Raw genomic sequence first — 23794 nt, 5'->3', positions numbered from 1 at the left:
AATACATGGATCCCAGAATCTGGCTTGATGCTCATTAGCAAAATCCATCATCTTTCTGTCCTTCCCTGAGTTCACTGCCACTTACTACAGAGGACCGGCATGGCAATGGGGGGGGGGGGGGGCAAAGAGTGCATCCCACACAACTGACACGTTGGCCAGCCGACCGGCATGTCGCATCATCTCCTGTTTATTCCCATAATTTAACTTTGGAGGGCTGCAAAGCAGGTTTCTAGCTATGCAACCATACTTCCTTGGTCTCTGACCAAAATTATGCATGGTGGCTGTCAGCGTACAAAAAAACATAACATAGAGCAGGCTTTGTTTGGGAGAGCCAGGAGATGGATTCTGCAGGAATGGCAAGGCTGACATCCAAAAGGAAACATTAACAGGATGGTTCTCTACTCTTAATGCTATCGTAATCAACAACATTATTGATAAGACTAAATTTCCATGACTCTCGGCAACTTCGTAGGCAATGGGCAGTGTAGCCACTGCTTCGACAACTGCACAGTTTCTATGGTGGCCCTGATGCAATGCTATAGGAGGCCTTCTTGTCTTTGTGCTCTATGGTACTCATGCGGTTCTCTTCTTGGGATTATCCTCCCTTGGGCTTCTGAAGGGACTGGAATTGTCATTATATGCAAGATGAAACCAACATTCTCAAGAGAGAGGAATAGCAGTAATTATCTTACAGTCAGCATACATGCATGCAAGTACATATACAGGTAGGGCAAGTATGTATAGCTGCCCCTCTGTACAGCCTTGGTGCAAATGCCTGGAAAGGAGGAGGGAGGGACACCTGGAACAGGCCTGAGCTGTATGCATGTGCAGGTATCTGCATCCATTACCAAGCTGAATAATAGCACTTCTGCAAAAGGAAAGCATTCAGGGGAGGGTGGGGGAGGTTTAAGGCAGTGGTACAATGATCAGCGAACTCCTTGCTGTCTATGCAGAGGTAGCAGGCCGTTTCTTGTGCTTATGGGGTTTTGCTGCAGGCCAAAGGAGCAGATGGTGGCTACAGCAACTTAATGATGGAGTGGACTTAGGAGGGGAAGGTCTCCTGTCCGGTCACATGCATTGTTGCAACTAAAAATGCATCACACTGGTTCCCCTATGGACACCAAAGAAGTGGGGGGGGGGTGTCGATTTCTGCTTTCCCCTACCATAGTGGCAGCCAACCCTGCCGTATTTTTTTTTTTGCAGCATCGAGATTTTCTCTTCCTTAGGATTCCCACTAATTCCCTTTGTCTATTTCCAGTGGGACTGTGAATGCTAGAAAAGGTGGCTAGTGGCACATAGAGTAGAAAGATACACAGACTATCCAAGACCAGGAAGCCCACTGGCATATAAATGCCAGGGCTAGCACTTGGCACGAGATAGGTAGCAGCCACAGAGGTTCTAGGTAAACTATGTGGAACGGTAGGTACGTTCTGAATTCATTCTTGTCTTAAAGGAAACCCACCCGTCTTCCAGGCAGAAACCATCTCAATGAGTTCATAGGAGCCATGTTTTCAAAGAACCAGAGAAGCAGCCGTGTGGAAGAAGGTTGATCCCACTCAAAGTACAAATTGCTCCTTTTCTGTAGCTCCTGGAGTTTCTGGCTGTGATGAAAGACAAGTGATAGCTTCTCTCCCTCCCCTCAGACTCAAAAAATCATCAGTAGCTAAAATCAGGAGGAAAAAAAGTGTTCAAGTTAAAGGGGTCGCACAGCAGCAGCAGCCAACACTAAACATTCAAGTCGATAGTTTCACTATGTACATCATGAGTGAGACCATGGTCCCGCCTGCCAGAGGATGTCCTGCTCTGACACAGCAGCCACACACTGTTATCTGATCCGCTTCTCCACAGAGTACACTGAGATGTAGTAGTCATTGCTGCCAACTGCCAGGTGGGGCTGAGGGGGAGAGAGAGAAAAATGTAATATGCATATACAGGAGGCACTTTGCAAGTGGGCACATTCTCATTGACTGCAGTTCCTCCCACCAGGTGCATGCAAATGCCAGAAGGCATCATTGTTAGACAGTAGCCCTGTATACATGGCATATTGGAGTACAGGGCCAATGCACACTCTGGCTCCATTTCTAGACAAATGGCAAAAATATTCTATGGTAAGAAAAGAGACTGACCCAGTGTGGATGAAAAGCTAAGCAGCTGATGGCCCCCACTCTCTGCCCCATAAATCCATCGTAGTATTTGATATTGTTGATCAGTTCACCATTCCCATTGTAGATTGCGGTAAATTGATTCATAGAGCCACTACAAGAGAAAGAGAGAACACAGCAAACCAATGATGCTACAGTGTCGCCGTTGAAGCTTACAGGCAGTGTCCCTTACTCTTAGGTCAGCTATGGACATAAAGAAAAAGAAGGGGGAGAAACCTCTGATAGGTGCCTCTGGTGCTTTGCACATTTTTTTTATGTCAGCTATGGACACAGGCATCATTCAAAAAGGTTCCAAGCAAGAAGCCTGTATCAGCAGAGAGATCTGTTTTGAAATTGCTGAAACCCAAGTAGACATAAGTGCTAAACCAGTATCCGTTCACTTTGGTCATCCTCGGAGGCCCTGCTTCGGTTGCCACTGCCAACTAAGGTTACCCGAGAAAGGGCCTTCTCCATCGTGACACCAAAACTTTGGAACTCCTTCCTCAGGGAGATTCGTCTGTCTCCCTCTATCAGTGTCTTTTACCAGCAGATGAAGACTTTTTGTTTCATCTGGTACACCCCCAATTACGGTTTTTGACCGTCCTTCTAGCATTGTTTGTATTTTTATTTGAACATTATATTTTAAACTGGAGTTTGTTTAAATGTTTTTATGTTTGCCACCTTGTGGACCCTGATTGGGTGGAAAGGTGGGGTAAAAATGTTTTAAATATATAAATAGTAGTGGTGAAAGACTGGATAAGGGTGAACAAACTGAAACATAATCCAGACAGAATGGAAGTGTTGTAGATTGGACAATTTGTTCTGGCCTAGGTGAGCTTGTCTTTGTCTCTAGATAAACAGGTGGCAGAATTGGTTAGCTTTTCACTAGCATAAGCTGGTGCACCACCTGTGGCCACTCCTGGAGAAGGCAAACCTGGCTACTGACATGTATGTCTTGGTAACATCCAGACTGAACTACTATAATGCATTCTACATGGGGCTGCTTTTGAAGACCATTCAAAAATTAGAGCCAGTCCAAAATGTGGCAGCCAGAATGTTAACTAGGGCTCACCCCAACTCTACTGACTTCCAGTTTGTTTCCTGGCTCAACTGAAATGACTGATTTTAATCTTAAAGCTCTTAATGGCTTGGGTCCCAAATATCTGAAGTACTAAGTGCATCCACCGATATGCGGCTGTCTGAATTCAAGGGGGCTTCACTTCAGGAACCACAGTCTCACAAATATGATTGACGGGGATCATGGGCAATGGCCTTTTTTGCTGCCATCTTCCTCAGGAACTTAGTTAGGCTCCCTCTTTTTAGGAGTCAACTGAAGACCTATCTATTTTTTAAATCTCTGGTTTTCAGGCTGTTATTGGTACTTTTTTACTACAATTTTATGGTTATAAACGTATTTATCTTTATTTTGCAAGAACCTTGGTGTATGCTTGGCACAGAAAAAAGCAGCATCTAACTACATCAAATAAATCAAGATATCCTTCAGCACAGCCCCACCCAACAATAGGCTCACAGCAAAAGATTGATATGCTCTATTTGAGATCCAGAGAAGTGTGGGGAGGAAGAAAAGCAGATAGACTACAACCATAGGGTGATCTTCTTGGGTGAAAATGATACTGGGCTTCTTCTCCCGGTGTCTTATAGCCGAAGTGTCAGCTGGAGTCTTACAGGAAGGAGGGGGTGTTTAGCAGTATCAACTTGTTACTTACCATGCAAACAGGTTAGCTTGTGGGTGAATATCGAGAGCTGTCAGTCCTTTGACAATCTGAAGGACCTTCACTGATTCTGGCATTCTGGGGTCGAAGAAACGGACATCTCCATTGACGCTGCCAACAGACAAAACATGGGAATATTACCTGCATGCTCCAATCTGGAAAGGAAACTTTATTGTTCTAGATCCCCACCACCAGAAAACTGGTGTGCCAATGCGCATCAATCTTTCGTAGCTATGGTAATCTGTTTCAGGCAGCATTTGCAAGGTCCTAGATCCTGCAGGAGTAAGCACAAGTTTGCTCTTGATACAACTTTACTTGTTGGGTAACTTGAGCAATATTGAATTGTGTGATCTGCGCTGGAGAAATTACTCCAGACAGATTGGTCTTAGACAGATTTTTGCCACATGAAGGCCTTCAACTGTGGTGATGTGAGTGGGTAATGAAGACACAAAACAGTGAACTTTCTAGCCCTCAGATTGTTACCTGGATTAATACCTTATGAACCTAGGCTTCACTACTTCCCACACATTCACGGTGCTGGTTTTTTGAGGGAGACAAAATTGAAACCTTGGTTCTACTCAGAGCTAGATTATACACAAGATAAGTAAACTACAGTTTAGAGCCTCAGATTATGAGGGGCCTCTAAATTAAACAACAGCAACTAAATGCAACTGTTAGAATAATACATATATTTGCTAATGCCATGGGGGCTCTTACACGACCCAGTTTAGGGACTTAGCATGTCCAGACCTGGTTCTACTGTTGTGCAAACAATGAATTTCTTAGCAAAGGTGCTGGTCTCATCATGATCACTGGGAAATTAGATTTATATAATTAGATTTATACTGAAAAACTTCTATCTTTTTATATAGCCTCTTTCTGTAACTTCTAATGCAAAAAGAGACTAATTAAAATAATACAAAAGAGTAAGTAGAGTAAGAAAGGCAGAAAAAGAGGTGTAACCAAACTTTGGCAACTGCAGTAGGCTTGTGCATATTGATAAACCTGAACTGAAAATAAACCTGAAAAAAGCCATTTCGGAAAATTTTGGATTTACCGAATGCCAACACCTGGGGAGAAAGCCATGGCCCATTGCTTGCAATGGTGGGAAAGTTGGCTGGGCTCCTCCATAGAGAAGCATAGCAAAGTTCGCAATAGAGAATCTGACCACGGTCACTTCACTATTTTTCTCTCTGGAGGAGGATGGGGGTGACCCCTTCCAGACCCCATAAAACAAGACCCCCAGACCCAATCTTCACCACACTTGGGGATTCATGCAAAGAGAGTCCCTTGCAGCCACACTGCAAATTTGGGGGCTCTACCTCAAAAAATGCCCCCCCCCAGGAGCTTAAACAAAATCCCCATAGGCGCAAATGCCTGAATTTTTTCAGGAAACCCGAAAATAAGCCGAATCCCCATATTTACTGGTATGGGAATTTGGCTTATTTCAGGTCTCCTGAAAAAATTCGGGTCCAATAAACCCGAACCCGAAATTTACCAGATTTTTTTTTTTTTTTTGCACAAGCCTAAACAGAAGTTATCTTGCCTTGACTGCTACATGGTTGTAGAAACATGGGATATAAATAGACTAGTAGTTGTGACTAGTGACTAGTATGGTGACTAATAATCTTCTTGGTCACCATGATCTCAACAACTAGTTATGTAATTACCATATATACTCGGGTACAAGCCGACCCGAGTATAAGCCGAGGTGCCTAATTTCACCCCCAAAATGGGGAAAAATTAGGCACCCATGTATAAGCCGAGGGGGAAATGCACCCCCTCCCCCCCGCAGGCTTACTGACCGGGCTCCAGGCGCGCAGGCAGGCGGCGGCAGCGGCCCCCTCCCTGCGTGCAGGAGGCCCCGCAGGCCGCTCCTGGCCCACACAGAAGGCGTGCGGGCAGGCGGCGGCGGCCCCCTCCCTGCACGCAGGAGGCCGCGCAGGGTCAGCTGGCAAGCGGGAGGACTGGCCTGGGTGAGGTGGGAGAGAAGAAACCGCCGCCGCCCAGCAAAAGGGGCGATCGGGTGGGGTGGGGTGGAGGTGGGGAAGAAACTGCCGCCGTTGCGCAGAAGGCGCGATCGGGTGGGGGGGGAAGAAGCTGCCACCACCGCCGCGCAGAAGGAGGGACAGCCCGCCCATCAGCTGGCCGGCGGGAGCGTGCTGGGAGAGGGCCCAGCAGGCGAATTACTGTATTGACCCGAGTATAAGCCGAGGTGAGTTTTTTAAGCCAAAAATCATGGCTAAAAAACCTGGCTTATACTCGAGTATATACGGTAGTTAATTGTGTAAACACTTCTTTGTTGTTGATAAAATCTTAAAAACATGTCAATAACATTTGCTAAGGTTCTGAAACCACATGGGGCTCCTAGGAGTCAGGAGACAGAGAAATTCTATATTCACAATCCCCTCCTCACACCCAACTCTGGTAATCTGCTTGCCTTTACTCCAGCCTGCCAGTTTCTATGCCTAAATTCCACAAAATCCCAGATCTTGTTAAGTGAAAGAAATCAGAAACAGCATAAAGGAAATATACTGGGTTTATATAACTAATTGTAATTGCAGTTAACTGTAAAAACTTAATCCACTTTCACCCAACCTATCAAGCCCTGGAAACATTTATTCCTTACTGAGTGTGCATTACAACAGCTGGTCAGAAAATGCAACTGCAGGTACTTTAATCAGTCAGAAGATCCATCTACAGAAGTGAGAATTGCACCTCCTGCCATGGGAAAGTCAGGGAGCTCCATAACTAAGCTTATGATACTCTTTCTTATATAACTTCATCGATCTTCTCAACTCTCCAATGTTGGCAATTTATTATGAGAAATGGACCTGGAGCCACCTTGTTGCAAAAGCAGAATATAGTTTGTTTCAGGAATGACTAGGGCTTAGCCTGGTCAGCTCTTTTTAGTACCAGACTGGGATGTGTGAATAATAAAGTGCCTCTGAAATGTGCAGAGCTCCTTTCTCTCACTGGTTGAAAACCACAACTTGTTGTTGGAAAGCAGTAAGGGCTTCTGGGGGCGGGTATAAAATTCTGGGGTCTGAGAGAGCCAGGCACGGTGCTGCTGGAGGATAGCAGCAGCATATATGTTTTAATTAACCTTCTTGTGCCTGTTCTTTTGAATCCAAGGGGAGCCTAAATGTGCTCTGTGTGTGTGTGTGTGTGGGGGGGGTGTCGGAAGGAATTTTTGTCTGAAGGAAATCAGCAGTCCTGGGGACAAAAGGCCTGGCTTGAGCTTTGGCATCGTTTTGTATGAGTTAAGCACACATTTGCATCACTATCTTACAATGAGTTTGTGAATGTGCTTGTATAATAAGTTGCAGGGAGAAGAAAGCCATCAAATCGATTGACACAATAATTGCAAAGAGCTCAAAATCAGATTGTCAGGATATCAAATTCAGGGCAATTTCAGCTATAGGCTGACTTTGCACATTAGGGAGAATGACCATAAATGGAATTTGGGGGGGAAATTGCAAAAAAATAAATAAATGAAGCATTCATTCAAAAGCCTTAAATGTCAACAAAATAATGTAAAAGCCAATATTCAAATATAACAGAAGGTAATGGGAAATCTTTAGCTCTGTAGTTAAAGGTACATGTCCTTCAAGGTGCCAAGAACCCAGTGTACACTCAGTCTATTAACTACTGTTTGCTTCAGTTAAGAGGTTCGGGGACTCAGGCTGAATACAGATAGAAAGGCTGTAGTAGCTTAAGATGTCTACATTCCCAGCTCCTCCACTGATGTATTGATCTGGTATTGAGAGGGCAGGGCAGGGCTCTGATTGACTTCTGCTGCAAAGGCTGGCCCTTGAGGGGCCCAGGGAAATAACAGGAAAACTACCTGGATAGCCTACCACACCCCTCAGTGGAACAGTGAAGAAAGTCATGGAAAACACTTCCACTGCGGTTGTGACAATAACCACCTATATGGTTGTAAGAGTAGAATAGAATCATAGAGTTGGAAGGGACCACCAGGGTCATCAAGTCCAACCCCCTGCACAATGCAGGAAATTCACAACTACCTCCCCCCCCCACCCCTAGTGACCAGAAGATAGTGAAAAAGCACACTGACTGCATTTCCAACTGGACCTCTATAAGGATGGGTGGGATGTTTTGTTTTTGTATGATTTTGGTCTCCAATTTTGTTATTTTTATCCTGGCCTTTTCATGTTATCTGTCTGTTTTTAGTGCTATTTCTTGTTCTATTAGCTGAGAATGCTTTCTCAAACCTAGATTATTTCAAGTGATTTCTTCCTGCCCTAATCTTATTTCTGTGCCATGTAGCCTCTTAGATTCTTACTTTTCTGCTAATAAAGTTCTAGTATCTCATGATTCTGCTGCTGTACGCCACTGTCTTTCCCTTCTTGTTCTTCCTCATCATTTAATTTTCTATCCCTATGTCTTTTCTATCAATTTCCTTTTTAACTTGTGGTTATTTGTTTAGGGCTTTTTCTTTCATCTTCTTTTGTAGTTGTTTTCCTGGATGATTTTAACATTTATTAAGGTCTAGCTGCCAATATACCTTCTCAGCAACTGTATTGTCACCTCAGCTCTTTCAAAATCTCTGTTTTCATAAATCCGTATCCACCTTGCTGAATAAACTCTTGATGTACTATTATATTGTCTCCTGTGTATTTCCCAGCAATTCTTCTCCTAAAATCTGGACATTTTGTCCATTCTTTCACTTTTCTTTACCCTCCTCCTGTTAGAATGGCTTTTCAAGATTTTCAATAAATATGGCTTCCTTTTCATCTCATTTTATTCCCTTAGCTCCTGTTCTATCTAGTTCTTCTCCCAGTTTCTGCTGTTATCTTCTATATTAGTAGTCTCACTCTTTTTCAACATCCATCTTCTTGTCCTTACCCTTCTGCCCTCTCCCTTCAAGCTCTTGTGGATAAAGTTTCTTTTACCCATGCTTCTCTTTCTTCTCCTTCTAATCAATCTCCAGATGAACTGACCACTTTGTCATAGCAATTTTCTTCTCTTACTCTTACTTGTTTTCCCAGTCTTACTTTTTGTTGTTTCATCTACTTGTGTACTTGATTCTCTTTATTAAAATCCCCTTTCCCTACTGGTCTAACTACTGCATACTTTAACTTTTCAGGATATCTATTTATCTTACTACAAGACTGTATGTCTCCCCATTCTGAAGGAGGTTTCCCTTGATATTGTTTCCTTCTCCAATAAATGTCCTATTTTGCTTTCTCCTCTTCAAAAATTCTTCAACACTTTGTCCTTGAGTGTTTAAATTTACTTCTAAATCACCATTACCGTACATCCCTTTCAGTCAAGTTTTTAAAAACAAAATTCAACTTATTCCACTGAGTTTGCTCTTTCTTGCATTTCTAATGATCTCTTACTTATTAGAACATAAGAACATAAGAAAAGCCATGCTGGATCAGACCAAGGTCCATCAAGTCCAGCAGTCTGTACACACAGTGGCCAACCATGTGCCTCTAGGAAGCCCACAAACAAGACAACTGCAGCAGAATTATTCTGCCTGTGTTCCACAGCACCTAATATAACAGGCATGGTCCTCTGATCCTGGAGAGAATAGGTATGCACCATGACTAGTATCTATTTTTACTAGTAGCCATGAATAGCCGTATCCTTCATCAACATGTCCACTCCCCTCTTAAATCCTTCCAAGTCTGCATTCATCATCACATCCTGGGGCAGGGGGTTCCACAATTTAACTATACATTGTGTGATGAAATACTTCCTTTTATTGATTTTGAATCCCTCACCCTCCAGCTTCAGCAGATGACCCTGCGTTCTACTACGAGGGAGAAAAGCTTCTCCCTGTCTACTCTCTCCATACCATGCATGATTTTATAGACCTCTATCATATCTCCCCTTAATCGTCTTCTTTCCAAGCTAAACAGTCCTCAGAGTTTTAACCATTCCTCATAGGGCAGTTAAATCACATGGTCAATTTTCCATTGCTCTTTCCCTCTGTGTAGTTTCTGAAAACATCTTTCTCTTGAGCCTGTAATCTTTGATCTCTGCTTCTCCTTCCGATTTTCTAACTGTCTTGTCTTCCTATAAATTGTATGGATTTGGACAGGGTTGTTTGTTTTATAATAGTATTTCGCCTGGTATTTGAGGACCTTTGTTAACTATACATATTATTCTTATAATGATTATTAAAGACAGTTTGGGTCAAAAAAGGCTCTGTGAGGACCTCCAAGTCTAAGCAGGGTTTTCTAGATGCAAAAGACGATTAGTGAGTCAAAATATGATTTCAAAAGACAAAATAAATGCAGGCAGCACTTTTTTTTGCAGATGTACAGGAAGAAGGCTCCTGGGTTGTAATGTCAAAGTGGACGCTCAAGGAAGAGCCAATGAAACCATAACAATACAAAGAAAAATGAAATAGCCTATATTTCATGTATGTATGTCTAAATGCTGGCTGAAAAGGAGTATGTTCTGAGGTCCAATTCCAAAAGAAGCCACAGGTGCAGAACGGGAGCTGGCTCACGCACAGCTAGATCACAGAAGCCAAAGGTCAGTGCTGGATGCTCCAAAAAGATGAACCACAGAGACATGCTCCACTCTTCAACTGTCACTCTGAGTTTTCAGCTGTCACAGATATAATATCCCTGCAACTCCACTGCCCATTATTGGGTGATAGTTACTAACAGTGGGCAGCACCAGTGGATAAAGAAAAACCAAGAGCAGCAACTACTGCTGAAAAATGATTGCCTGACTCATTTAGGTTAAAACTTTCCACAGCTACGATTGTAAACTAATTGTACACATGAATATAAATAGTAAAACAAACAAAAATGTTTCTAGCTTCCACTCTTATTTTCCAGTGCAAAGGATTTCATCAGAGACGGAGACATGCCACTGTTTCTATAGACAATAACAGTCAACAGTGGTTTTCAACTGTATACCAACTGAATATCAACTGGAAGTTCAGATTTTGTGTGAGGCTGGCCCTTTTTCTGTGAGCAGCTCTCAGACTTCTTCCTGGTCCTTCCCCACCTGGTCAGCCAGCCTTTGGTTAGAAGCAATTAACCAGTAAGGAAGTTTGTGGACACAGGGGCGGTGGAGGGAGCGAGGCTGAGCAGGGAGAACAACACCACAGACCTGACTGGGGAAAAGTTAGGCCACAGCTTTTATTGAATACAACCACAGGAGCATTGGTGCAGCAGGAGGATGGATACAGCATCAGGCAACCAGCCTGCTGCCTGATATTACCCCATCCCCCAAGCCCACCTGCTGGGGGGGAGAAATCTCAGAATGGCAAGCCTAGTGTTGCCAACCTCCAGGTACTAGCTGGAGATCTCCTGCTATTACAACTGATTTCCAGATGATAGAGATCAGTTCACCTGGAGAAAATGGCCACTTTGGCAATTGGACTCTATGGCATTGAAGTCCCTCCCCAAACCCTGCCCTCCTCATGCTCCACCTCAAAAACCTCCTGCTGGTGGCGAAGAGGGACCTGGCAACCCTAGGCAAGCCCCAGGATCCACATGGGTGCAAGTCGCTGCATGGTTCCCTTGCCACCTGGTGGTGAGAGCCAGCCAACAGCCCCCCAGCTGGGTGCGCCACTGAATGGGTCCACCCCCAAGACCCTTAAGGGAGTCACCAAAATAGGGGAGTTGGGCAAGCAGGCACAGCCTCCCCCACAAATGGATCTGTCCCAATGCCCAAACCGCCACAAGAGCAGGGCCGACAGCTCATGTGCTTCTTACTGTATTGTTTTGAGGACACTAGAGAATGAAAGTCTCCTTAAGGCACACATGGCTTGCCACTCGGCTTTGAAAGGGTGCTGCCTGATGTATGCCAGATCCTGGTGAGGGAAAGGCCTTGGGCATCTGTAAATGGACTGAAATAAAAATTGGAGATCTGAGTTGCTGAAGTCTGAGAACCATGGCTACACAATGTTAGCACAAGTTTCTGTCACTACACTGGAACTAAGTAACATTACAAATACTTGCCAGATTTAGTGGCTGAAGCCGTTGCATAGTGACAAAGTAAGCCAGATTTCAAGGAGAAAATTTAACAGCACACATGACTATTTGTTTTATTGCTGCAAAAGCCACCAGTGCAGTCAGAGTAAAGACAATCAGTGAAGGCTACTCTAATTCAGAACACCTTAGAGTTCAGTTCATAAAAGCTGCCTGAAGTACTTCACAAAACAGAATAAATTTCTCAAAAGAATCCATCTATGTAAGTCAGTGTCATTATTCATCAATCTAAATTCTAACCATAGCAATGTTGTGTCTTAGATTCTGACTGAAATCAGAAATACTGGCCTACAACTAAGGATTTCTGTAGCAGAACTATTATAATTAGGAGTAACTTGCTTAGTCTCAGAGGGATGCTATTCCTGGAATTGTTCTAACCATCCTAAGATACACGAAGGGAAAGAGCACTTGAGAGCATCTTTGGCTCATGTACACTTTCTTTGTTGCAGCAGCTGGCTGCTGCTTCTTTAATGTCCTTTCCTTTTCCTGCAGAACAAAAACCACATGCAAAGAGAAATAAGATATATCTTTTAACAACAACAACAGGACCAAGTTGAAGCCAGTATCAACAGTTCCCCCATCCCAGACAATTCAAGACTCTGAGGTTATAACTGACATTCAGAGTGCTGCTTTTGCCATAAGAAGTGCTGAGATTAGACATTTATCCACAGTTATACTTCACTTCTAGGTACATAAATCTCTTAGCAAAGCTTTTACTGACCTTTGAAATGAACAAAGATCACTATTCATGGCAATATTCCCAAAGGGTAACAAGTCCATGTTCTGTGGGTCCTTAATGTTAACATTTTAGTACAAACATTTATCAGCTAATTAGAAGTATGATGGTGAAGTCCTAAATTATGTCACCCATCCTTGATCTGAACCACTGAGTGGGCTAAGATATGTGCCTAGAAATAATCACCCATATTTCACATATTATGTAGCAGGCTACTAACCTCAACTGTTATTTATTTAGTAGATTTACAGCACAATCCTAAACAGAGTTATACTCTTCTAAGTCCACAAGTCAATGGGCTTAGAAGGATACAACTCTGTTTACGATTGTACTCACATATGCCACCATTCCTCCATGGAGCTCAAGGTGGCATTCATGATGTTCCAGGTGACCTCCCATCCAGCCAGTGACCAGACACAGGTGTGCTTAACTTCAATAAGATGGTTGCAACATGTGATTTCGGACCATGTATGTTCAGATCATATACAATTGCAGGGCACTTCCTTTTGAAGAAAAAAAAATGAACATGCTTGCTGCTGAAATAACATGGGGTTCCAAACTTGGATGGAGACCCAAACATGTTTCATGTAAGATTCTGGTCTCTTTCAGCAATCTGGTGAGTAGAACTGCGGGAAAGATGTGTCAGAGAGAAGTGATGTATGATCCCGTTAGATAATGCCAGCTAGGGTTTACAAAGGATAAATAGCAGAGAAGTGCTATGAGGAATATAAAACTAATATGGGAAACAGCTGCTCATCTGACATGTTGAACTACTTCAACCCCTTTCCAGGAAAGATAAAAACTGTAACATTTGCTGCCCATTCGCAATGGGGGTGGTGGTGGTAAGTGTTGAATTTCAAAAAATTCCATTTTCTTTCAATTTTATATACAAGGCAGAGCCTCTCTCAAAACAAACTGAGGCTTAGTGGCAGTAAATTGTATTCTGCTGTCCTTGAATGGGACAGTAAACCGACACAGTGCTCCCACACCATATTTACAAAGCATGAGAAACTGATTTATACACAGAAAATTGCTAGATGAAGAAATAATCCTGCATAGCAATAAGCCCAGAACATGCAATGAAATCCCACCCTGCTTCCACTTCATTTTTTTTGTTTCTTTCAGCATCCCTTTATAGCAAGTCTTGCTGTAAAGAACACTCTGCACCCACAAGAGTTTCAAAATGGAGGATCCAGAGCCCTGAAGACGCAGGAAATTGCCAGCAAAGGAGTGGATTCTTTGCTGACCTGTCCCAGTTCAGGCTACCTTTGACAGACCAGAACACAAAGTGCTCACCCACAGGCCCAACCACGTATCACAAAGAAAGGCAGTCATGGGGTGAATCGATGTGTTTGTGGGCCCTTTCCCCCTCTACATGTAATAATAATGTTCAAACCTAAACTACAGTGCCCTCCCTGTTCTTTTTGTCTGAATGGCCAACATTCTGAAAAGTGATTGATCACCTGCAGAACCTTTAATTTGTGTGTGTGCTGACAAGTCACAGCTGACTTATGGTGACCCTGTATGGTTTTCAAGGCAGGAAACATTGGGAGGTGGATTGCCATTGCCAGCCTTCCGGTGGGCTGAGAGAGTTCTGAGAGAACTGTGATTGGCCCAAGGTCACCTTTAATTTGGGGAGGTTCAAATTGTTTGTCCTGACTGAAATTTGAAAAGCCTTCCTACCTCCCCCAAGCACATCCTGGAAGCTTTGGAGCAGAAGTTAATTGCAGAGCAGAAATGCCAAAGTGAAAAGCTCAAACCTCATTGCTGTTTAAATACCAAAGCTCCATTTTTAAACGAGAGAGTGCAAAATAATATTTTGACAGGAAAATGTCGCATAAATATTCAGAGGCCCTTGTTCCTTTCCATTTTTTTTACCTGACACTCATGATGTTGCCTTCAGGATGTTTCTGCAAATATGCTTTCACTACCCAGGCTGTGTGCTCTCGATAGGTCATCACACGGCTAGAAGAGAAGGAAAGAAGAAAAGCTTTGTGAGACACAGTTGGGAAAAATCCAGAAACTGCTTTGCAATCATCCAAGGGAAACCAGCTACGTGCTGGGACTAGTTTGCCAGTTACGTACAGTTGCAAGCCTTTGGAGTCGAAAATGGAGACTGCATATAGGCACCCATCCTGCAGCTACACATTTCAGCAAATACTCTGGTGTGTTTCTGGCTAGATATAATATCAGAGGAAGTAACAGACTAGAGAAAAGGAAAAAATCCCTCTCTTTTGCATGGAAAAGTTAGAAGTAGTCACTTATGGAAAAGTTATGTCTAACTTAACTGTTGACTTCAGTAACTCTGAATTTCAGAAAGGAGGGAGAGGGGAAATCCATGCAATATTGTTAGGCTTTTTTAAAATGAAAAAAAAAATGACTCCCCTATACAGACCCAAACTGATTTAAAAACTAACTCAGCACCTCCTCATAGCATTTGTTTCTAGGTCACAACTTTTTGGACAAGCATTTGTTTCTAGGTCACAACTTTTTGGACAAGCAAGTGAGTAATATAGAGTTTAAGCAGGTTAATTCCCAAGCAACTGTAATTTACAAAATGTTAAGATGAAAGTTTATGGTGAGGAATGAACTTTAGTCTGGAGGGAGCATGTGGATGGAACAGAGCCCAGTAGTATGTTATGAACTTAATCTCAGAGCCATCAAGTGATAGATATGCTTTGCACTCTCATTCAAAAACTAAAGTAACATAGAATCATTCTTATCATGCCATCACCAAATTCTACAGAAAGGTTTTGCGGTGATTTGGGGGAAATCACTTGACCTATGGAAATCATTTTGGAATTGTGCACTTTTCCTGAGACAAAGAATGGAAGCATTCAATATCCTTTCTACATTATGGGATGGATCCAGTGATTTGTACATGCAAGGAGTGCAGCACCTCCTCAGCTATATTTAGACTGCTCTGGGAAAGTTTATTCCCATGGTCAAGGGACTCACATGCTGCACAGGTTAGCAGATGGCACTGGGATGGGGGAAAGGGCCGAAACCACTTTCATCTCCCTTTTCTGCCAGCAAACTGCGCTGAAAGAAGAGTCAGAAAGGACAATTTTATCCCCTTTCCCCTCCCTACTGTGGCTGTTGGGTCCCACATCAACTTTCCTAGTTGGTGGAGGGGAATGCAGGAAAGATCCATGACTGTCAGCACCTTCTGATCACTGGATCTGACCCTACAATTTCAGGCACTGTAATTTCTAAAAAAGAATGCTGTAAGGGGCGCCCAGAGTAGTCAGGTTCCTAGAGTGTTTGGGGCTACTGACGAACAACAGTGAGTGTCAGAGTGAACCATACTTGTCAGCCACAGAGGTGAGAGGGGTCTTTTACCATTCACTCAGAGCCATCCGCCTGTCATAAACACGGACAGAGCCATCGCCTAGACCTGCTACAATGAGGGAGCGATGAGAATCACAGGACAGGCTTGTGACGCAGCTATCGGCTCCTGTTGGGATATCCTAGTAAAGAAAAACACACAAGTCAAGAAACCTCTAAGAGTACAGACAACACAACTCAATATAACTTCTTTAGTGGGCTTTGCACATTCTGTGCCTCCATTATCTGAATAAATTGATGTTTAAAAAATGACCGTGGCAGCTGCAACACACAAGCTTTAGAAGCAAATTACAGTTGTGTTGCAGCAATACTGGAATTATGAAGAGTTAAAAGTTGTAAATAAGGACGTGGAATGGGAACGATATCATAGAACATGTTTGTGCGGGACCAAGGTAAAGAAAAATCCAAGGGCACCAGTTGGATTCTCTATACAAAGCTCCAGAACTCGATTAACCAGATCTTTGGTTCTCACAAAGATGAGGGTACAAGCATGTAGTACCCACAGAGATTTGGCAGCTTACAAGCCACAAACGTGAGGTACGAATCAGATGATTCTGTTTTAGAAAGGTTTTACAGTGGTGTGCTCCAAACTACACTGTGCACTCAGCATATGGCCATACGATGCTCACTGCATGTTGTTATCCTCCACTTGAAGTGATTTAAAAAGGAGCCTCCAGTAGTGGATGTAATATATTTACCTGCTGTAGCCATGACTAGCTGGACCGGTTAGATTTAGTTCAAAGCACTATCTCTCTTAAAGATGCCCTGGGTCCAGCAGAAAAGAGCAACCAAAATGATCGGGGGGCTAGAGCAACTGCCCTATTTATTTTCATTTATTTATTTTTCATACTTCTAGCCCGCCCTCCCCCGGCCAGGCTAGGCTCAGGGTGGGTTACAACATTAAAATTTACAATATAACAGTAAAACATATGAAACCATAAAACCATTCCTTAATTTTAAAAAGATGGCTGCCATATATATAAAGTGCCCACTGCAGCAAATGATGCCAACCACAGAACAACAGCTGAAAACTGGGTTGGCTGTCCACCCCTAATAAGTTGATTGTAGACTAAAAAAGGGGGTGGGGTGGGGAGTAGGGAGGCCAGCACTGATCTCACCTGCAGCTATCCTCAACTATAGGCCTGGCAGAATAGCTCTGTCTTACAGGCCCTCTGTCTTACAGGGACTCTTTGAGGTCTCGCAGAGCCCTGACGTTACTAGGCAGAGCATTCCACCAGGCCGGAGCCATGGCAGAAAAGGCCCTGGCCCTAGTCGAGGACAGCTGCACACTCTTCGGGCCAGGGACAAGTTATTATCAGCACAGCGTAATGCTCTTCAGGGGGTATACACCAAGAGAGGCAGTCCCGAAGATACCGTATTTTTCGCTCCATAAGACGCACCTGACCATAAGACGCACCTAGTTTTTAGAGTAAGGAAAACAAGAAAAAATATTCTGCCGAATAAAGACCCCCATCCGGTTTCCAGGGAGTCCCTAGAAGCCGGGCGGGGGTCTTTAAACTGCTCTGCGCTGCCTGCCTAGGCAGCGCAGAACAGTTTTACCTCCCCCCCCACTTCCTGGTCCGAGGCTCAGCTGTTGGGCGGGGACCCGCCCAGCTTCTAGGGACTCCCTGGAAGCCGGGCGGGGGCGGGGGGTCTTGAAAGGCCCCAGGTTCAATCTCCGGCATCTCCAGTTAAAGAGCCCGGGCAGGTAGGTGATGTGAAAGACCCCCTGCCTGAGACCCTGGAGAGCTGCTGCCCGTCTGAGTAGACAATACTGAATTGGATGGACCGAGGGGGGGAGTCTGATTCATTAGAAAGAAGCCTCATGTGTTCATGTGTATTTTGGAGGGGGCTGTGAGCTCAGTGGCGGAGCCTCTGCTCAGCATGCAGGAGGTCCCAGGTTCAATCCCCAGCGGCATCTCCAGTTAAAGGGACCGGGCAGGTAGGCGATGGGAAAGACCCTTTCTGCCTGAGACCCTGGAGAGCCATGGGGAGGGGGCTGTGAGCTCAGTGGCGGAGCCTCTGCTGGGCATGCAGGAGGTCCCAGGTTCAATCCCCAGTGGCATCTCCAGTTAAAGGGACTAGGCAAGTAGGTGATGGAAAAGACCCCTGCCTGAGACCCTGGAGAGCCACTGCCGGTCTGAGTAGACAGTACTGACTTTGATGGACCTGGGGTGGGGTCTGATTCATTAGAAAGCAGCTTCATGTGTTCATGTGTATTTTGGAGGGGGCTGTGAGCTCAGTGGCGGAGCCTCTGCTCAGCATGCAGGAGGTCCCAGGTTCAATCCCCAGCGGCATCTCCAGTTAAAGGGACCGGGCAGGTAGGCAGTGGGAAAGATCTCAGCCTGAGACCCTGGAGAGCCATGGGGAGGGGGCTGTGAGCTCAGTGGCGGAGCCTCTGCTGGGCATGCAGGAGGTCCCAGGTTCAATCCCCAGCGGCATCTCCAGTTAAAGGGCAGGTAGGTAATGGGAAAAATCTCAGCCTGAGACCTTGGAGAGCCATGGGGAGGGGACTGTGAGCTCAGTGGTGGAGCCTCTGCTGGGCATGCAGGAGGTCCTAGGTTCAATCCCCAGCGGCATCTCCAGTTAAAGGGACCGGGCAGGTAGGTGATGGGAAAGACCCTTTCTGCCTGAGACCCTGGAGAGCCATGGGGAGGGGGCTGTGAGCTCAGTGGTGGAGCCTCAGCTGGGCATGCAGGAGGTCCCAGGTTCAATCCCCAGTGGCATCTCCAGTTAAAGGGACCGGGCAGGTAGGTGATGGGAAAGACCCTTTCTGCCTGAGACCCTGGAGAGCCATGGGGAGGGGGGTTTGAGCTCAGTGGTGGAGCCTCTGCTGGGCATGCAGGAGGTCCCAGGTTCAATCCCCAGCGGCATCTCCAGTTAAAGGGACTACGCAAGTAGGTGATGGGAAAGACCTTGGTCTGAGACCCTGGAGAGCCGCTGCCGGTCTGAGTAGACAGTACTGACTTGGATGGACCGAGGGGTGGGGGTCTGGTTAAGCATAAGGCAGCTTCATGAGGGGGGGCCCGTGGCTCAGTGGCAGAGCCTCTGCTTGGGCATAGCAGGAGGCCCCCGGTTCAGTCCCCGCGGGGCGCCTCCGCTCCCACCAGGGGGCCTCGTGCTATGCCCAAGCAGAGGCTCTGCCACTGAGCCACGGGCCCCTCCTCGTGAAGCTGCCTTATGCTGAACCAGACCCCCCCCTCGGTCCATCAAAGTCAGTACTGTCTACTCAGTACTGTTGTCCCGAGGCTCAGGAACGGGAAGCGCGCGGGGGGGGGGGAGGTTAAACTGCTCTGCGCTGTCTAGGCAGGCAGCGCAGAGCAGTTTAAATACCCCGCCTCCCAGGTGGCCCTCCGGGCGGGGAACGCAGGCTAGCGGGAGGGGCGGGGGTCCGCACATTTGCTCCATAAGACGCACCGACATTTCCCCTCACTTTTGAGGAGGAAAAAAGTGCGTCTTATGGAACGAAAAATACGGTATGTGGGTCCCAGACCGTGTAAGGCTTTAAAGGTTAAAACCAGCACCTTAAACCTGATCCGATACTCCAGCTGGAGCCAGTGCAGTTGTCGGAGCACTGGCTGTACATGGTCTCGGGGCGAGGCCCCAGTAAGGAGAATTCTGTACTAGCATGAGCTTTCAGGTCAGTCTCAACGGCAACCCTACGTAGAGCAAGTTACAGTAGTTCAGCCTAGAGGTGACCATCTGGGCAGGAGAGGTAAGGCACCAGCTGCCGGGCCCGGCGGAGATGGAAAAATGCCGTCTTGGCCATGGCTGTGACTTGAGCCTCCATAGATAAGGAGGCATCAAAAATCACACCCTGGCTCTTGACGGCAGGCGCAGGTGTTAATTTTACACCGTCAAAAGCTATGAGGAGTGGTTAAAATGCTTAGGGCTGTTTAGCTTAGAAAGAAGGTGGTTAAGGGGAGATACGACAGAGGTCTCTAAAATTATGCATGTTATGGAAAGAGTGGGCAGGGAGAAGCTTTTCTCCCTCTCTCATAACACCAGAACGTGGGTCATCTGCTGAAGCTGGAGGGTGAGAGATTCAAAACAGATAAAAGGAAGTATTTCTTCACACAACACATAGTTAAATTGTGGAACCCCCTGCTGCAGGATGTGGTGATGGCTGCCAACTTGGAAGGCTTTAAGAGGGGAGTGGACATGTTCATGGAGGATAGGGCTATCCATGGCTGCTAGTCAAAATGAATACTAGTCATGGGGCATACCTATTCTCTCCAGGATCAGAAGAGCATGCCTATTATATTAAGTGCTGCGGAACACAGGCAGGATAATGCTGCTGCAGTCTTCTTATTTGTGGGCTTCCTAGAGGCACTTGGTTGGCCACTGTGTGAACAGACTGCTGGAATTGATAGTCCTTGGTCTGATCGAGCATGGCTTTTCTTATGTCCTTATACCTTATGGAGTGCCTTTTCCCATCTCACATTATCAGGGGAGGTACTACTTCATATTCCTTCCACCCATGAAGTTAGAACTGCTAGGGAACTGGATTAAGCTGTTTCAGTGATGGCACAGGTACTAAGGAACTGCCTCCTGGGGAGACCCACCAGGGTCCTTCATTAATTTCCTTTGGCTGGTAAGCGAACAGTGTCTCCTTTTCTAAAGCTTTGCAAGCTTACACTGATTATTGCTTTTTTATACCTTATTTAGAAGGCCTGTACTGTTAACATTTTATTGCTCTTGTTGTTTGGCTTTATATTTATGATCTATTGACATTTCTGTATGTTATACATAGCCTTGGGCAAATTTTAACAGGAAAGACAGGTAATAAATGCCAATCATTATCATTGTAGAAGGTACTTCAAGAGACGCTACTGAGCAAATCATGTTCCAGCAATGTCACTCTATCTCAGTGAAAGTAAGCAAGATACAATTGTTGGCCATGTACAGAAGCCAAACGCAATGTTATGTAAGCTCATCTTTTGGGTAATGTTAAATTTAACATTTGACTGCTCCAGCCAGGTTTTAGGGTTTGTTGACATTTTACTTCCCCCCCTCCCCCAGACATGCATGGAAATAATGGAAAAAGTAATATGGGCTGCTTTTCACATACACACCATAAAATAGTGTCTTAAGTCCCTTAGGTACATGTATCAAGTGTCTATTAGAACAGTAATTTATCTCGAGATTAATTTCTGCATTTGAAAAAGTAGTGTGTAAAGTGGGCCTTCATTCTGAAGGAAAAAAAGATACTAATTATATCCACTTTTAAAAATACCTAATTAACTTAAATATATGTCCCAAAGGAGTTGCCTTCTTGGCCTCCATAAAACATATTCATCCTGTAGCAGTCATAAATGCTGCTTTGGAGAGCAGGATTGATGGATAAAAGTTATTTAAACACAGAAAAAGACAAACACACGCCCAAGATTTCCCTGGAGAAAAATTAATCTGTACTTGCTGAAAGTATACTGCTGGCAGCTAATGGGCATATGTGGGAAATCCAAACATACATGAAAGGAGGAGAGATGGAACATGTTACTGACAGCTGCCGCTCTTTAAAGAAGTACCTATTAAAGGAATGCACCTGCAGGGCAACAGCTCTTCCTTGGGTGTTAAACCAAACCACAAATGCCACAAAAGCAGCTTCAATACACCCTGAAGAAAAATGAATGCTGGAAAAGGAACTGACAACATCCTGACCTAGAACTTTCCTGCATGGGTTTTTGCTGCTAGTTCTGGCCCCATGCTGCTTCAGTTTATCCCCTGATGTCTGCACGCATTTTTGTGCCTTTAGTTTTTGCTTTGGTGTTTTTGTCCATTGCCCCCCCCCCCCGCAGTTTTTTCTGGGTTTTTAAAAACCCTTTTACCCTGATCTTTTTGTGGAAGCTTGCTCCTCGTGTGTAATGCTTCTGTTAGTTTTCTTTGTCCTGTCCACTCCCACCCATCTCCAGCCCACTTTTGAACGAGTGGACTGTTGTCATTGTCAAACCACTCTGTCTCCTTCCCTCCTGAAGATGAGTGGTTTCATTTTTTTTAAACAGTCCTAAAATATCAATATACTGATATAGTGTTGTAATGATAGTTTAAGCAAGTTCTCTAAATTCCCAGTTTTCATTTTTTTTTTTAAGTAAGTCTCTAGGCCCTTGTGGAGATATGCCTTTTCCTTTATATCTCATGGTGCTGTGATGCCACTGATGACACCACCGACGACCACAGCACCCTCCCTTGAAAATCCTGATTATTTAAGCCACATGTAGCCACAAGTGGAAGAAAATAAACTGGCTCCACAACTGTGAAAATCAAAGGGAGAGCAGACGTGTGGAAGAACCGTGCCCAAACCGATTCCAATGCTTGTGGATTAACTCCCAAGAAAATCAAGAGGGCTAACACACTCAGTATATACTACATTTATAAAAACGTGTTATCCATGGTAGATCGCACCTCAGACCTCCCATTTTGGCTTGGAAATGCTTCGGAAGTGCCAAATATCCGTGTTTTCCCAAAACGCCTATACCACAATGTTTTTCTTTATGTCGTTTCAAAAACAGCACATACACTATTCAGTCCTCCTCCCCTCTTTTTGCAGCACCCAATGAAAAGCCTTTCTCCTCCCATCCCACCTTCCCCCTCGACACCTGTTTGCATCCACCAATCAATGAGGGGGAAGGAATGCAGGAGGGCAAGGGCTGAAAAAGCAGCGAAATTGCTGCGAGCGGCAGATGTGGGAGGGAGAAGCAGCAGGAGGAAAGAGGGAGAGAGACTGAGGGATAGAGAGAGCGCCCCCGCGTGCACACACACACACAAGTCAGGGCTCTCCTGCTGGCACAAAGCTCCTCCCCGCCTGTTTCTCTCTTTCTCCCGCTGCCAGGGTTGAGCGTGGCTCCCTGCTTTTAATTTTTTTTTTAATGTGCTCATCCCAGCGAAAGAATGCAAGATCGTTGGACCAACGCCCGAAGGGATGGCAGCTCTGTAATTAGCACTGTGCAAGGAATGGCTCATTTTGGTGGTTTTTTTTTGGGGGGGGGGGAGTGCCTGCATAGGTTGTGATTAGGATTTGCCGTGCAAATGAGGCAATTTTTAATAGAATACAATGCTCCTTTGGATCAATGATATTGCACATGCGTGAAACAAAGAAAGGGGAGGGAGGCGGGCAAGCATCAGCGACTTCGACATGACACAGTGCTCCCCTCGCTCCTCCTCGGACTATTACTTTGAAGGTGCAATCTGACAATAAACCGTCTTGGAAGCAGTCTTAACAGGCACGGTGCGATAGGGAATGAAGAATACGCATCTGAAACACACACACTGAGCACGATGATACTATGCTGTAAACTGTTGATGCGTTAGACCTCCAAGAGTAAGTCGAGCGTGTGGAAAAGGCACACCCAACCAAACAGCAATGTTGTCTACTAGAAGTGGTAGGTCTCTAAAGGGAACAGCAAGTGCAGGCAGCCTTTCTACTTCTAGTTTTTTTGCATGGCACTTTGCCAACAATTACAGGACTATTTAGCCTGTCTTCAACTCCCGTGCCCTGTATTCCTCTCTGGAGAGAGGAAAAGGTCATTACCAGAAAGTGATTGCTTTTAAATGTTGAAGGTTGTTCCACTTTGACACTGCCTCTTCCCCAAAACTTGCAGCAGACAGCATCATAGCCTTTCAAAATCTCTTTGGGGCAGATAATGCTACCTCGTCTTTTTATGGGAGTAAATTAAGGCAGAAGGCAAGCCAAATAATATGGGTAAAATGAAACACAGCAAGGCCAGATCAAGGTCAGACCAGAGTCCTCAATCTGATAGACTGTGCCCAAGCTCTGCAGAAGAATGGTTAGAATAGAAAACAATGGACTGCATACTTTTTCAAAGAAAAGCTTTGGAAAGAAATAAATGCAAA

The 23794-nt window shown here is 45.0% G+C and overlaps 1 protein-coding gene across 3 annotated transcripts in view; it reads right to left on the bottom strand.

The window, feature by feature from the left end:
* Positions 1–1203: 1203 nt before the first annotated feature.
* The window catches only part of RPTOR (regulatory associated protein of MTOR complex 1), a 494290-nt gene continuing 471699 nt past the window's right edge, over positions 1204–23794 (bottom strand). For all 3 annotated transcript variants that reach the window (XM_056867014.1, XM_056867015.1, XM_056867017.1), the window contains 5 exons: positions 15938–16065; positions 14474–14560; positions 3869–3985; positions 2127–2256; positions 1204–1894 (listed from right to left, as the gene is read on the bottom strand). In XM_056867014.1, the coding sequence (XP_056722992.1) occupies positions 1826–1894; positions 2127–2256; positions 3869–3985; positions 14474–14560; positions 15938–16065 (531 nt within the window). In that variant the 3' untranslated portion in view covers positions 1204–1825. The remainder of the gene's footprint in view (positions 1895–2126; positions 2257–3868; positions 3986–14473; positions 14561–15937; positions 16066–23794) is intronic.

The sequence above is a fragment of the Euleptes europaea genome, chromosome 1 (assembly GCF_029931775.1).
Source record: "Euleptes europaea isolate rEulEur1 chromosome 1, rEulEur1.hap1, whole genome shotgun sequence".
NCBI classification, from domain to species: domain Eukaryota; kingdom Metazoa; phylum Chordata; class Lepidosauria; order Squamata; family Sphaerodactylidae; genus Euleptes; species Euleptes europaea.
Note: the sequence above shows the minus strand (reverse complement) of the source record. Positions and strands in the feature narration are given on the sequence as shown.